Consider the following 15,177-nt stretch of genomic DNA (forward strand, 5'->3'; position numbering starts at 1 on the left):
TGTTCAATGGGAAGCCTCTATCCTCTTGATTTCTTGATCTTTCTTATCTGATATAACTAAGAACTCCAAAAATCCCCTACAAATATTTAGTACACTTAGTAAGTAAAATTATCTTATTAAGATTTTTATGATATTTGGGTCACATGATCTTGACTATGACCTTGTAATACGCTGATAAATCATATTCCTTATTTACTAGGTGATGGTGCATGCCATCAAGGATCACCGGCAATGTCGTTCGGGCCACCGGCCACTGTCATCGAAAGCCGGGTGAAGAGATGCTCGATCATCAAGGATCATCGAAAGCCGTGTCTTGTGTTTTCTTTGCATTCGTCCTGTTTTGTCACACGGCGACGAGCCCATGTCTCTGTTTTGTTGTCTTTGGGAAGGGGGTTCTTAATCATTTTGGACCCCCTCCCCTAGTGCCCCCTTGTTTTCCTTCTTTTCTTTTCATTTTAATTTCCCCTTTTATTTTGTAACGAGGGGACCCATTTATATAAAGGCCCCCTAATGGACCCATTTTCCCCCTTGTTGACCCAACTAAGGGGGGCCCAATGAACCGCTGTTCTTTTCCCATTTTCCCCCTTCATTTACTTTTTGTCTGTTTGCTTGGTCTCACCCTCGACATCAGAAAGGAGGAAGAGGGCGAAACAAGGGGAGGCAAAAGAACAGCGGTAGAAGTTCTACATCGCTGTTCCTCCCTCTCGATCAGATCGTCAGACCTAGGAGCCGCTCAAATCCCGTATCCATTGCCATGGGAATTCGTATTCTCACTATGGGAATTAGGCACCACTCATCGACTCCGGCGATTTGGTGTACCAATCTAGCCTATCTCGGAGCCTCGAAGACGGTCATCCTCGTCGCTGTCTGCAATTGGGGCCACGGGGGAGCACTTGGATTCGTGGGTTCCCGAATTGCCACTCCCTGGAATCGATAGGTCGTCACTGTGCTGACCATTCCCTAGGACAATTTTATTATCCCGACTCTGGCCGCTCGCCATTGTAAAAACGGTGCGAGCGTCCGATCTGCGGGGTCTTGAGCTTGTGCGAACGCCCCCATCCCCGGAATCATCCGCTCATTGGTTGGGCAACTGCTGCTCTGCCTCCTAGACGGACGACGTCCACCGTGACGGACCCATCGAACAGAGTTAGTAGGCCCGACCTGGAGACCTGCGTCGCCCTCAGTACTCATTTAATTAGCCTTTGCAGTATAATTTCGTCTTGACTCCATTGCACTCGGGCTAGGTAGGTGAGAAATGAATAATTGAGAGAACTACGACAAATTTAGTGTCTTACTGGTACGGCCGTAAATGCCTTCGTCACTCCGACGAGGTTTGAGAGGCCATTGTCACCGTCACCCGGCGACCCATAGGACAGTCATTCAGCGTCTCCTTCGAGTCGGAGCCTGCACATACGACACATAGGACAGTCATTTGCGCATCATAGTTACATCGACACGTTAAGCTTTATCCGTCTGTTGACGACACCGTCGACGTTCGATACCACCATCTCTTGTCGGTACCGAGCCATCATACTCAGTGCCAACCGGACGACATCCTCGACGACGTCCGACATCACTAGGACTTCAAATCATCCCCATAAATATTTAGTAGACAACGTTAAATTATCATATTACTATTTTTAGGGCATTTTAGATAAAGAGTAGTTGATTATAACATAGTGAAACACAATTTTTCACCTTATTAACAAGCGCTTCAAAGCTCCCCCATAAATATTTAGTGGAAATAGCAAGTTCAACTACCTTTTCTTTTCTGTTATACATGAATTACATGAAATCTATTACAGTCTAGTCTTTCACCTCGACCTTATTAACTTGGACATTGTTGAAAAATGAATTTGAGTCCTTGCATAAAAGTTTGATTCGGGTGTTCCCATGTTTTCAATGTTCTCTCATTATTTCTACTGGTAGACTCCATTTTTAATCAATATGACAATAACGTAGTTCTACACAAATGTTGGGGATTTTAGGAAATGGTACAAGAACTGATGGGATTTGACTCAATTTATAAAACTCGAAATTACCCATTTCTGTAATCGTCTCTTTATTTACACAGGTAAAACATTTAAATTGAACACGAATTGTCCAAAATGTTGAGAATTTACTAGATCCATGCTAGAGATGTAATATAATTTTACTAAAACTGTAGAATTTTCTCAAACTGTACGATTTAGACTTACCAACAGTGCAATCTCAAGAAATAGCACGAAAATGACGAAAAAGGGAAAATTCGACGCTGATATCGGGCTCACATCCGCGCGGATATTATTGCATGGGGTCTAAATTAAAGAGATAAAAGATCACAAGTAAACTCCGCAAGAACCCCTTCTTGTGGTATTCATATCTAAAAATGTACAAAAATAAACAGAAGGATAAGACAAAGGGAAATTGAAGGAATTCTCTACAATGTACTGTACCTCCGATTGGCCATCACAGGCCTTGAACTTGCTGACGAAAAGGAAGAAAAATAATCCGATCATGACCAAACAGTTAAAAAACACCGATGATCACCAGTAATCTCCGCAAGAACATCCCCCGGATCTAAAATGATGGAACCTATTCGTGTCCCGAACAATGATATCTCTGTTCAAGACCCCAGAAACCAGCTTGAACGCCACATGACAATCTCCGCAAACCCTAATATTCTTCTTGATTCGGATAGGCGCGCTGGGGGGCAAGTTGAGAAGCGCAAACGCCAGAGCCATTCTCTCGCTATGGCTCTGCAACCTGTTCTCCCTCTCCCCTTCATCCATGAACAACAGCACATGATCAACATCAGGCGCGTACCCCAGATCCTTGATCTTCTCATGCAGACGCTGCCACAGCCGTTGGATCTCTTCTCTCTGCGGATGAGAGTCGTCATCAGCGACGAAGACATGGACAGAGTTCCCCACCTCCACCCAGCTGCAAGCCGGCTCTTTCTTCACGCCGAGCTCCTTCATCTTCTTCCTCACGCCTGCCGCTTCTGCCCATCTTCCACAGCAGGCGTATAAGTTGTACAGTAGCATGTGAACGCCAGAGTCGAGAGGGTCGAGCTCGAGAGCTCTCATGGCGGCTAACTCCCCCAGCTTCCAGTTCTTGTGCATTCTGCAGGCTCCCAGAAGAGCCCCCCAGACAGCGGCCGTGGGCTTGATCGGCATCTCCGAGATGAACGACTCTGCTCTAAGAAGAAGCCCGGCTCGAGCGAGAAGATCAACCATAGTCGCGTAGTGCTCCGCCCGAGGCGCGATCTCGTAGTTTCCCATCATTTTGAAGAACTCCTCGCCTTGTTCAAGCAGCCCGCAGCGGCTGCTCGCGGTGAGCACGGCGAGGAAGGTGACTTCGTTCGGCCTTCTTCCGCCTTCTATCATCTTCTTCAGGAGATTCCCCGCTTCTCTTCCAAGCCCGTGCTGCGCGCAGGCGGTGAGGATGGTGTTCCAGGAGACTAAGTCCTTGTTCCTTAGCCGCTGGAAGAGCTTCCTGGCGTCGTCCATGGCGCCTGACTTGGCGTACATGGCGAGAAGAGTGTTCCCGAGGAAGATAGTGAAAGTGCAACCGGATTTAACCAAGTGGGCGTGCACCCATTTGCCCTGCTCCAAGGATCCGATACGAGCGCATGCGACGAACATGCTGGAGTAGGTGTAGTGCGAGGCTTTGAAGAAGCCGGAAGACCTCTGCATCTCGACGAAGCTTTCCATGGCGGAATCGACGTCCCCCTCGCGAGAAAACCCTGCGATCAAGGCGTTCCACGAGACCTCGTTCTTCGCCGGCAGAGATAAGAAGAGCTTCCGCGCTTCGTCTGTTCTTCCCTGGCGTGCGTAGACGTCCACCATCGCGCTTCCGACGAAGACGCTGGAGTTTAATCCATATTTGACGGAGAAACAGTGGAGTGTGCAAACTGGGGGGCCATTAGCCATCGCTCCGCAAGCTTTGACGAGGCTGGCGAGGGTGTAAGCGTTGGGGAAGAAGCCCCCCGCAAGCATTCTAGGAAACAGAGAGATGGCCTTCTCCGGCGTGGCGGAGGTGGAGTAGCCGGAGATGAGAGCCGTCCAGCTGACCATGTCTCTTTCGAGCATTCCGTCAAAGATTTGCTGAGCTTCGGCCATGGCGCCGCACTTGCAGTACATGTTGATGAAGGAGTTGTTGAGGAAGACGTCGGCGGTGAAGTGGCTGCGTTGGAAGTGGGCGTGGACGAGCCTTGCGTGTTCTTGTAGGCGGCAGTTGGCGCAGAGGCGGACCAGATCGGAGTAGATTCCGAGGTCAGGGACGACTTCCCCCGCGTCGATTAGGTCAAGGATTTGGAGGAGATCTTTGTTTTGCATGATGAACGAAGGAGAATTCTTGACGATTGAGTTTACCGCTGACGCTGTTGGTCGGGTTCCCCGCGGAACAAGAGAGATTGCGCGCCTCATTCGTCTAAAATCGGTGAGCTTGATTTAAGAACAGGAGAATCGCAAGTGCTCGTCGCAAGTTCTTTGATTCGTATGTTTTCCCAACGAACGATCTGCATCAATCGAAAAGCTTTTCTGGGCTCAGATGAACTGATTTATATGATGAATTCTGAGCTTTTCTGAGCTTGATTCAAGAACTGATTCTTCGTACAAAACCGCGAGCTTGATTCAAGAACAGGAGAATTGCAAGCGCTCGTCGCGGGTTCTTTGATTCAAGAACAGGAGAACTGATTCTTCGTACCATATGTTTTCCAAACGAACGATCTGCATCAAAAGAAAAGCTTTTCTGGGATCTGATGAACTGATTTACTTGATGAATTCGCCGACAAAGAAGAGGAATTCATCTCGGAGGAAAATGAACTAGAGAAGGATTAGCGTACTGACCAGAGCAGTGGATCTTCGGTATCTAAGAACTCGAGCTTTTCCTCATCTTTTTATGGTAATAATCCCCCCCTCGGTTATTTTATTATCGTATTTATGCAGCATCAGGCTGGGATGTAAATGATGGGGGAGACGTTTATAGTTGACCCCTATATCCATCCCCTCCAATGGATTGTCCCTAAGACCACAAGGTACAATTTGGCTAGAGTTAGTACTTCATTATATTTCATATTAGAATACTATCATAAACCAGATATTAGAATCTGAAATATCTACTACGAAGGAGGAGTGATAAACCATAAATCAGGGTATGAATTTTGTTTAAGTCTCCGATTTCTGAAACAAAATTTACTACGTTTTCTTTAGTACAAGAAAAATGCAAGGGTAAAATCCATATGGAGTAAGTAGTGAGATGGCAAATATTCCCTTAAAATATATTTTTATGGTGTTTACATTTTTTGAACACTAATATAATTAAACGTAAGAAAACTGGTGAAACTAATTAAAAATAAGAAAGAAAAAGCTATTTTATAGTTTGTCTGAATTTATAGATTTTGGGAATTTTTCTAAAGCAAAGCAATAATTAAAATTGGAAATCTACCTTCACTGGCACTTTAGCAGTGCCAAGCAATGATTGGTGGCTGTGGAGATCGAAGGACATGCATGCTTGCATTGCCTGGTCATGGACTAGTTAAGCAGATAGCAAGATCGGGCAACAGCTAGTGTGGTTGATCTGTAGAGACAACTAAGTTGATCCAATTATTGCTGACCGCCAAACAATGTATTCTGATTTTATAAATCTATAACTGCATGAAATACATTTCAGAAAAAAACAAACATGTCCATAAAGTCAATAAAAATATCAATGACATGGAAAACTGTTGAAATATTGTTGTTAATAGACTTCATGTAAATGTTTCTTAGTATGTCATGCATTATTCAAACTATTCCTCACTTCTACTTTAGTTGAATAGTAAGGATGGTTTGTCCTGTCACCAGTTGTGTGAATACACTCATTAGAGATAATGGTGACCTTTAAAAAAAGAATTTGTAGAAATGATATCTATGAACCCCAAGAAGGTCGTCCACCAACTTTCAGCTAGGTCAATTTATACCCTGATTGTGCAAGTGACTTATCAATTTTCATGCCTGCACTTACAGTTATTAGTAGAGAATTCTCATGCGTAAATGGATGCTATGCATACAAATCTAAGTTCAATGTTCCATCCATATTTTTTCATGAAATAAACATCTAGACTTATTTATCTAATTAAATTCTAATATGTTTGCTTATGTTCATTTAAATATCAATAGTTCGCAGGATTCTAAATCAATCTAATAAATCATGACTGTTTGACCTCACAATGTCAAACACAGGTAAATTTAATGTTCCCTTTAGATCTTATGAGTTTCAGGTCTTTAATGGAAGAACCAAAGGTAATGTTGAAGAATTTGAACAAGAAGCATGGAAGTCAGGATCAATGAAAAGGCAGATAAAATTTAAAAATATTTGAGTGTTTTAAGCTGAAACACAAAAGAAAAGTGGTGAAAGGCTCAAGTTGTTTTTGAAGATGGATCTTGGAAATCATGTAGAACACATGCATGTTCACAACTGGCAGCTCACATGATAGTGCCTGGTAGAGGGTTGGCCTAAGGATATGGGCTTATCTCCTCCAAAGTCTAGTCTCAAGGCTACACTCTTAGGCCTAGAAAAGGCACAGCCTCAATCAGAAGTTTGCTTGTAAGCATGGGCAACTATTGAATACTAATTAAGAAGATAGGCAAAACTTATTTAGCAACATTTACTTTTCATTTTTGTCCATATAGGACTAACCTCACTATGCTTTCTATTCATAGTTTGCGCTTATCGAAGGCATAGAAGATATAAAAATAGGACAGGGGCCTAACATGCTGCGACCTTAAGGAAATAATGCAAAAACAAGATCAGGCTTTCGTTCAACATTGTTTCAAGCCTGCATCATTTTTGGTTTTATGGCCTTGATTTGGATAAAACTAAAGGGATTCCTCTACCACAACACTTCAAACAGAATCAACATGGCACTCAAAACTTATTGATCAAGTTATATGTGCATGTGCCAGGACTGTAATTTCAGGGTTCCTGAAGTGCTTCATGTTGAGCCGCTCAAGTGTGCAAACTCCAGACATATCCACATAATCCCTAGTACATTAGATCTTCTTCTTCAACTTGATATTCCAGTACCCGCACTACGGACTCCATTGTATCCTCTTCCTGAAGTTTTTGCCATTTACGCTAATAGAAGATGATCCCATCTTCACAACTTAATCATGTTCATGGACTTGTTACTGCACCCAAACTAAGACCGTTTAGAATTCCATGATTACTGAAAGTAAAACTGTGCGCCCACAAGACATCTTTGGTGTGTCAAGTCTAAAGACCATTTACAAAACTATGGCATCAATAAAATCAATCAATTCAGTGAACTCTTTCTACAAAAAGATCACCCACTATCTATCCTTAGTATCTCGACATTCATGGTCATGGAATCAGTCATACTCATCATATGGGTGTGAATAGATAAGTGTTATTCTGTCTAGATATTTTGATATCCTTCTAGAGTATCCTTCAAAGAGGAATCTTTGGAACACATATTAAACAATAACTAATCTCCATATTATGATCTTATCATAATTCTCTAAGTTTTATTATGTACCACAAACTTCATTATAATCATCTCACATGAACTACAATGAATAGTTTGTATCAATTAATGTGAGGTGTGTGATTCTCTTCCCAGGCACATATATTTATGTCCTATCATAATATAATATTTTTAAAATTCTATTTTATTATATTGAGCATCAAATATTCCAAACGAACATCAGATGATGGGATTAAAAAGCCTCAATATCAATTATTAATTTTTTGTGACTCTATAATTGGGAAGTAATAGATGGGGAGGATTTAACTACATTGAACTGTGATTTAATTGTATCTATTCGCCCCCTTTATAGAAGGATATCATCATACCAAGGGCAAAGATATCAATGTCATTTCCAATTGTCATCCCCATCACTAGAAATTCGACAGTAGAAATTAGAGCACTAAGATCAAAACCTATAGTGCTCAAAAGAACTCCTACAAAAAATCCATGCAAACTAGAGTTTTGGAAACTTATAAGTCCGGCAAGCCATTCACACATTCCATATCTCATTCCATGTTTAATAATATAATGTACTCATTATAGTGCACGTGTGATGCTCATAATGAAGTCCATGAATACCTGATGGAACTTTGTGAAGTATCATGAGATCGTATTACAGAGATCAATTGCCTTTAAGCATGTGTTCTACATATTCATTCTGAAGGACATTGAAGTATTGACGAGCTCAGTTTGATGGTGTTAAGTATCATTGTTATGAAGCCATTTCATGCAATATAGTTTATGTTACCTCACTTAGTATAGGGCTTAAGGGTCGAACCTTAGGGAGCATAGGTACAAGATTAGAGTACTTTTAAATTATGAAAGGGGAAAACATGAACTATAAATTGAAGGAAGGAGGTTATGGTAGGATGAGAAAAAAGATGATCCGAAATGTTGATATGGTCTTTGGATTCACTTTTTAATAATAATATATATACTTATAAGCAAGAGCAATGAGGTAATTAGTGGGTGATTGTAGTGGTGAGAACGAGCACCTATAGAGAGCAAATAGAGAAAAGTAACAAAATGTTCTGGGTATCGAGTACATCTAACAATCAAAGCTATGATAACAACAAATCAAATACATCTAATATCCATAAAAGGTTCACTAATAAGGAAAACAAATGTACAAACTTACACACAAACCCCGTGGCGATGCCCCTCCTGGACCGGGTGATAGAAAGCTTGCTCCGACGATGATCCTCCACCTAAAGACACTTCAATAATGCTCCTGAGCATCAACCAATTCTGGAATGGGCCCCGATCTTCTCTTTGTCATTCTGGTAGCTTGCTGCTAAGAGGAGATAAAAAACCATGAAGAGATAGAAAGAAATTTACATTTATAAGCGTTTTAGGTTCATTCTTGGTTGGGGGCTTTTTGGGTTGTTCGATCAAGATTATCGTGATCGAGAAGCTCAGAGAAGTGCCACATTCACTCCTAAGTAGCAAAGAGAGAGGGAGAGAGAGATAGAGGCCACTGATCGTGATTGTTAGATTGCAATCGTGTGGCTTACAGCGGGGCATGTGATGTTGTGGTAATTGGTTCATCACGTGGTCCGATGAACCACTTAATCAGATACTACAGATCTGATTGAGAAATGCCATCAGGCAGCCCCTCTATCTCCTCTCTCCCACTCCCCTTAGGCTTCCCTTGCCACATGGCAAAACCCATTTTTTTATTAAAATCATCATATTTATTTTACCATAAATGCATGGCATTGGACCAATTTTTACTCCCTCAGTTCATGGACCATCCTAATATTATTGAATGATCCTTGATTCATTGGAAGCCTTATTTGTTTATGTGCCAGATTTTATGACATATGTGATCTTCACCATTAAGGTTGCGTTCACATTGCACACTCTCCTTTTCCCTAGCATCCAAATACTCATGAAAAGGTGTGATAAGTAACCACTTGAAATCTTCCCAACTATTGAGTGCACCTGAATGGGTGTTCAGCCCAATGAAGAACAGATTCCATTATCTAGGTGAGTTTTCCAGGGACGTGCGGTCCCTGCCTGGCACGATGAGAAGGGGAGGATCTAATGCTATGGGCATGAAATATTCTCACTTCAACTTTGTGGATGTCTTCCCTTCCCTCTCAATAGGGCTACTTGGCGCACTAGGATATCCTTGACTAATCTCCCTCCTTAAAAGAGTGACGTGAAGTAGAAGACATATAAAGGATACATGCAAGGGCGAGTGTTCAAAGGTAGTAGGTTGTGGCGTCAACAAGGTGGTCTGGATAGTGTGCTTGTGGCCAATAAAGGGGAATGGTATGATGATATGGCAAAAATGATCACATAGATGATTACTCACATGTCAAAGGACGCGTCTCTAATGAAAATACTCTCAAATACATAGAAGTATGATGGAAGAGTAGGAAGGCGTGGTCTATAAGAGATGAATGGCAAATGTGAATGATGGAGATGAAAAAGAGAGAAGATGGTAATGGTGGCAGAAAGCAGAATTCGAAAGAAGAAAAGGCATACAATTCATAGTTCCTATCTCTCTCTCTTTCATCTTTCTTTGTTTCTTTTGGCTTTTTTTTGAATGGTGATTCAAATAATAAAAGAGTAGATAGAAGATAGTGGCATGCAAACATGAGTTACTCATGCAATATAAAACTTTTTCTTTCTCTCTTATATTCTTTTTTTTTTTTTAAACAACACAATTGAATAGGATATTTCTGGGAGAAGAGAAAATGGCTACGGTAATGAGAAGGATGGAGTACTTAAGAGTATAGTCATTACAACCCGATTAAGCGCACGTGTGAGTTGAAGATGGGTATGTTTTGGAGTAACATAGGGAATAACTTGGGCTTAACAGATAATTAAATGTGGTGTCGAATGTGTGCTATTTCTTCTTCTTGAAAACAAAAAAAATTATGGATGGGTGAAGAAAGATCTATGGGTATGTAGATGGGTCTGATTATGGAGCAAAGAATGGGGAAGTTCTATCTCTTGGATATTACACTATCCTAAGAGAGATTCGGACAGGGGAGACTTTGCGCCGAACAGGATCGACTAATATAGGTTATAACAGATCTACACTACTTTGTTCAGTTCCTTCATTCACATTGACAGTAACTCGATCCCACCTCTCTCATATCCATTACATACCTACCCCAAGAAATTGACCTATTCAAACCTTGATCCATATGGTTAATCAAAAAATCACTACTCTTTTCATCCCAGGGTGCTCTAAATTTACCACAAATAAGGACTCCTACAGACTCTCTCCAAGGTTTGACAGTGACGGTTATATCTAAGGTTGGGTGGTTAACATACACCCCTCCCCACTTAGAATGATGAAATGTAAGATTTTATATATTTCATTGATTCATACCCCCACTTTAAATGATGCATAGTCCCCAATGCAGGTGAACAGTACATAACTTGAGAGAGTGGGAAGGGCCGATTCTTTCCATCATCTCCTATAATGTCATTCCTTAGTTGCATATTCTTTCCTGTTAGAGAAATCAAAGTCTAGGACCTGAAATTAAACAAAATGAAAAACCAAGTAAATGCACAAGAAAAAATCAAATGCTTAAAGGAAAGAAAACTACCATTAATAGATCAACTGAGGTTTAAGTGGCCAGGATGGTGGAGCCATGGTCTTTATGACCCAGTGCTCATAGATTGGGTCAGATCACCAGTGAGAGTGACTCGCTCTCCATGTATGGCTTGAACCTTTGACCCTTTACATTCATTTTCTGGCATGTCTTCCGATTAGAGATTATAGTAGTACCACAATCAAAATTTTCATCAACATAAATGGCACATCCCACCTAGATTTAAATTTACCTGGAAAAGCTTAAGTTTAGAATTATGAAGCCAAATTTTTTGAGTGATGTAGAAATTCTCTTCTCCTTAAATTTTTCTCATGGACTGCTTTCATTTTCGAGTTTAATATTCTGGAATTCTCATATGCCTCATTTCTTATTTTCTGTAGCTCATGCAAGTTGAGGATTCTTTTTGTCCCAATGTCATTCATTGATAAATTCAACTTTTTAATAGTCCAATGCACGATGTTCCAATTCTACAGGAAGATGGAAAGGTCTTGTGGATATTAATCTGTAAGGTGACATGCCTAGAGGGATTTTGTAAGCTATTCTCTAGGCCCATATAGCATAATATATTTTCCTCGACCAGTCCTTGCCACCTAATTTACAGACTTTATGGAGAACTTTCTTAATAAACTGATTACAATATTCAACTCATCCATTGGCTTGAAGGTTATAAGGTGTCTCACTCTATGTTGAACTCCATATCATTTCAACAAGGTCCTAAAGTGAGAATTATTAAAGTGAGATCCTACATCACGGATAGTAGCTCTAAGACACCCGAAACCTTGAGAATATATTCTTCTCAACAAATTTCAGCACTACATTTCCCTCACTAGTTCTAGTGGTTATAGCTTCAACCCAAAATGATACATAGTCTACTGTCATCAAGATGTATTCATAACCCTCAGAGTTGGGAAATGGTCCCATGAAGTATATACCTCATAGATCAAAGACTTCTACTTCTAAGATTTATGGCTGCTTGTCAAATTAAGCATTTCGTGAAGAAATGATGTTACTCTTTAAATATATTTGGCCAATAAAATCCACATTGGAGAACTTTAGTTTCTGTGATTATTGATGAATAATGACCTCCATAAGAAGACAAATGACACCTTTCTAGAATTTGAGTTTGCTCCTCCTCTCGGACACATCTTCTTGATATTTTGGTCAACTCCCTAGTAGAATAATTCCGGCTCTTCCCAATAGTAGTGGGGTATAGTTTTAAAGAACTTTTTCCTCTCATTATAATCCCAATCATCCGGTATTTTCTCTATCATAAGATAGTTAACTGCATGTGCATATCGAGGAGTTGCCCTAACTTGGACCTCTAGTGTGTGTTCATTTGGGAAAGAGTCTCTAAAGGGTAGGGCTAATGGGTAATCTATGTTAAATCTTGATACGTGGTCAGCAACTAGATTCTCACTCCCTCGCTTATCCTTACTATCAAGATACAATTCTTGCAGAAGTAAAATCCACATAATCAACCTAGGTTTAGCCTCCATTTTTTCAACAGATATTTTAATGTTGCATGATCAGACTAAATAAATACTTTACTTCCTACCATATAAGATTTAAACTTTCTAAAGCAAAAATGATAGCTACTAATTCATTTTCAGTGGTGGAGTAGTGTACCTGAGCATCCACTGATAACATGCATTTTTAGTACCTTATATAATCATAATTATACATGTTTATTTGCATTTAATTACTTCTATTCGCATGTTATCAAGCTTAAAATGATTAAATTTATTTTTAAAATGACGATCTGAATTTTCAGTATTTTTTGCATTTTTCAGAATTTTCTGACAATAGATTCTAAAAGAAAATAATTTTTTGAGACGGAAAATGACTTTTCTGGAATTTTTCAACATTAAATTAGGAAAGACATAATTTTTCTAAGTAAAATATTTATTTTATGTATTTTTGGGCTTTTATTATATTTAATATAAATTTTAAAATATTTTTCAGCCCTATTTTCTCACGCCACCAAGTGTCACTGTTCGATTCGTCAAACGGCGACGAATCACAACTAGTGCTGATGATTGGCGTCATCCAATCATTTCACCAAGCAATCATGGCTTCGCGATTCACGAAGCAATGATTGCCATTATGACTGACAAATCAAAATTTTGAATTCTCTGACGCAGGGGCGATGTGGACGAAACAAAAAAAGAAGCTATTTTTTAGCAATAAGTGTGTGTGTGGGCTGAGAGAGAAAATGACAAAACCTAACTTTTTCCCTTTGTTTTTTTTCTTTTTCTTTCAAATAGCGACAGGCAATGTGGCCACACGACACGACGCCACATGCACATATGCGTACACGTGGCGCACACAGGTCCGTCGCTAACTGAATAAAAACAAAAAAAACTGATGCGGTGCACGCTGACGCGCCACCACGTCAGCCACGAGAAGAATAAAGTGAATCCTTTTTTTAGTAATATAAATAGAATGCTTCTTGTTTTTTTTGTCTTTTCCCCCCCTACAAGTGCACGCGGCGACTCTGAAAAGTGCATGCATGGAAGACGAGAAGACATGAAATCTTGAACAATTTGACAGTTAAACGGAAACAGAAAAAGAGGAAGTGTCAGAGACGATCATGAGGAGAGAGAAAAATCAATGGTTAGGATTGCTCCAACTTCAAACTGTGATATCTCATTATCTACAGCTCTGATTGAGCTGAAATTTTCTATAATGCTTTGTCTCCCCTCCTCTTTCCATCCATACCCTTTAATCTATAAATAGAGGCCTCAATCACTGTGAAATTCATCTTGAACTTGCCTCCTACTTGTGTGGGATGATTGAAAGATAGTGAGTTTTAAGGTCCATCAAGTGTGTTCTTGGTGTCCTGTGTGTGGGGGAAGCATTAGAGAAGAGGTGGAGCTTACCGGAACTTGCAAATCATTGTGATCTTGGCGGAAGGTAAGGATCTACGGTAAGCACCTTTGCCGCGCGTTGCTCTTTTCCCGACATCATAGTTTGCCTAGTTAGGGATTACTATCCACTTTTTACTATCATATCACCTCCTTACATTCCTCTTATCTCATCTCTAGCCTTTCCATCACACCATTCTGCATTCAACCACTATCGTATCATTCCATTCTCTATCTCATCTACATATCGGTATGAAAAATTCTATGTTCACTTACTCCTCTCTTTACTAAGTTAAATTAAAATATAACTATTACGTCCTTTTACTCAATAGCTCACACATTCTACTCTCATCTTCATCTCTTCTCATGTTGATCATCACTATAATAAGAAATTAATTCCTTAATCATCATTCCCTGTGGAGACAATCCGTACTCATTACTAGCTAAATATTCGTAAGTATGGTTAATTATATTTTTTATTGAATAATCTAAATTACCAACCACAAATTAAAACTCCTAAATTTGAGATTATCATACACCAAGGTCTTACTAGAGTAATAATGGCCACCAGCTTTGTGTCAATTCTTTGTCCAATTATTGCACCTACCACAAAATCAGATGCATCTCACATAAGCTCAAATGGTGCACTCCAGTTTGGTGCCTGAAAAATGGGAGCGTTTACGAGATCGTCCTTAATAAGATTGAAATCACTTTTAACGTCATCATTAAAAACAAACTTGACATCATTAGACTGGAGATTCGTTAAGGGTTTAGAATTTTTTGCAAACTCTTTGATGTTTCTCTCATAGAAACCTTTGTGGCTAAGAAGCCCTCTGAGTTTACCTGTGTGGCCAAGAAAATCCAAAAGGCATTCTTCGAAACATAAATGTTCCTACTGGACATGTAAAAGTTATTTTTTCTTGATCATCATGGTAAATATTAATTTGATTATATCCTGAATACCCTTCAAGAAAACAGAAGTATTTTTCCAGCTAACTTCTCTAAGATATTATCAATAAACAATAAGGGATAGTGGTCCTTCTTGGTAACTAAGTTTAGATTCTGATAATCTTTGCATACTCGCCAGCTAGTTGCTAACCAAGTTTGCACCTCTTCTCTGTCTTAATTATTTTCAACTGTAATTCCCATTTTTTTAGGAACCATGTGGACTGGAATCACCCATGAAATATCAGAAATGGCATAGATAATATCTTCCTTAAGCCAT

General features: G+C 40.0%; 1 protein-coding gene across 1 annotated transcript; it reads right to left on the reverse strand.

Moving 5' to 3' along the window:
- Window positions 1-2,318: 2,318 nt before the first annotated feature.
- Window positions 2,319-4,912, reverse strand: LOC144709072 (Tetratricopeptide repeat (TPR)-like superfamily protein). Its single transcript, XM_078582478.1, has 2 exons — window positions 4,833-4,912; window positions 2,319-4,712 (listed from the first exon to the last, which is right to left on the reverse strand). Exon 2 carries the CDS (start codon window positions 4,407-4,409, stop codon window positions 2,526-2,528), a length of 1,884 nt encoding a protein of 627 aa, XP_078438604.1. The 5' UTR covers window positions 4,410-4,712; window positions 4,833-4,912; the 3' UTR covers window positions 2,319-2,525.
- Between the last annotated feature and the right edge of the window lie 10,265 nt (window positions 4,913-15,177).

This window comes from Wolffia australiana, chromosome 1 (assembly GCF_029677425.1).
Source record: "Wolffia australiana isolate 7733 chromosome 1, ASM2967742v1".
NCBI classification, from domain to species: Eukaryota; Viridiplantae; Streptophyta; class Magnoliopsida; order Alismatales; family Araceae; genus Wolffia; species Wolffia australiana.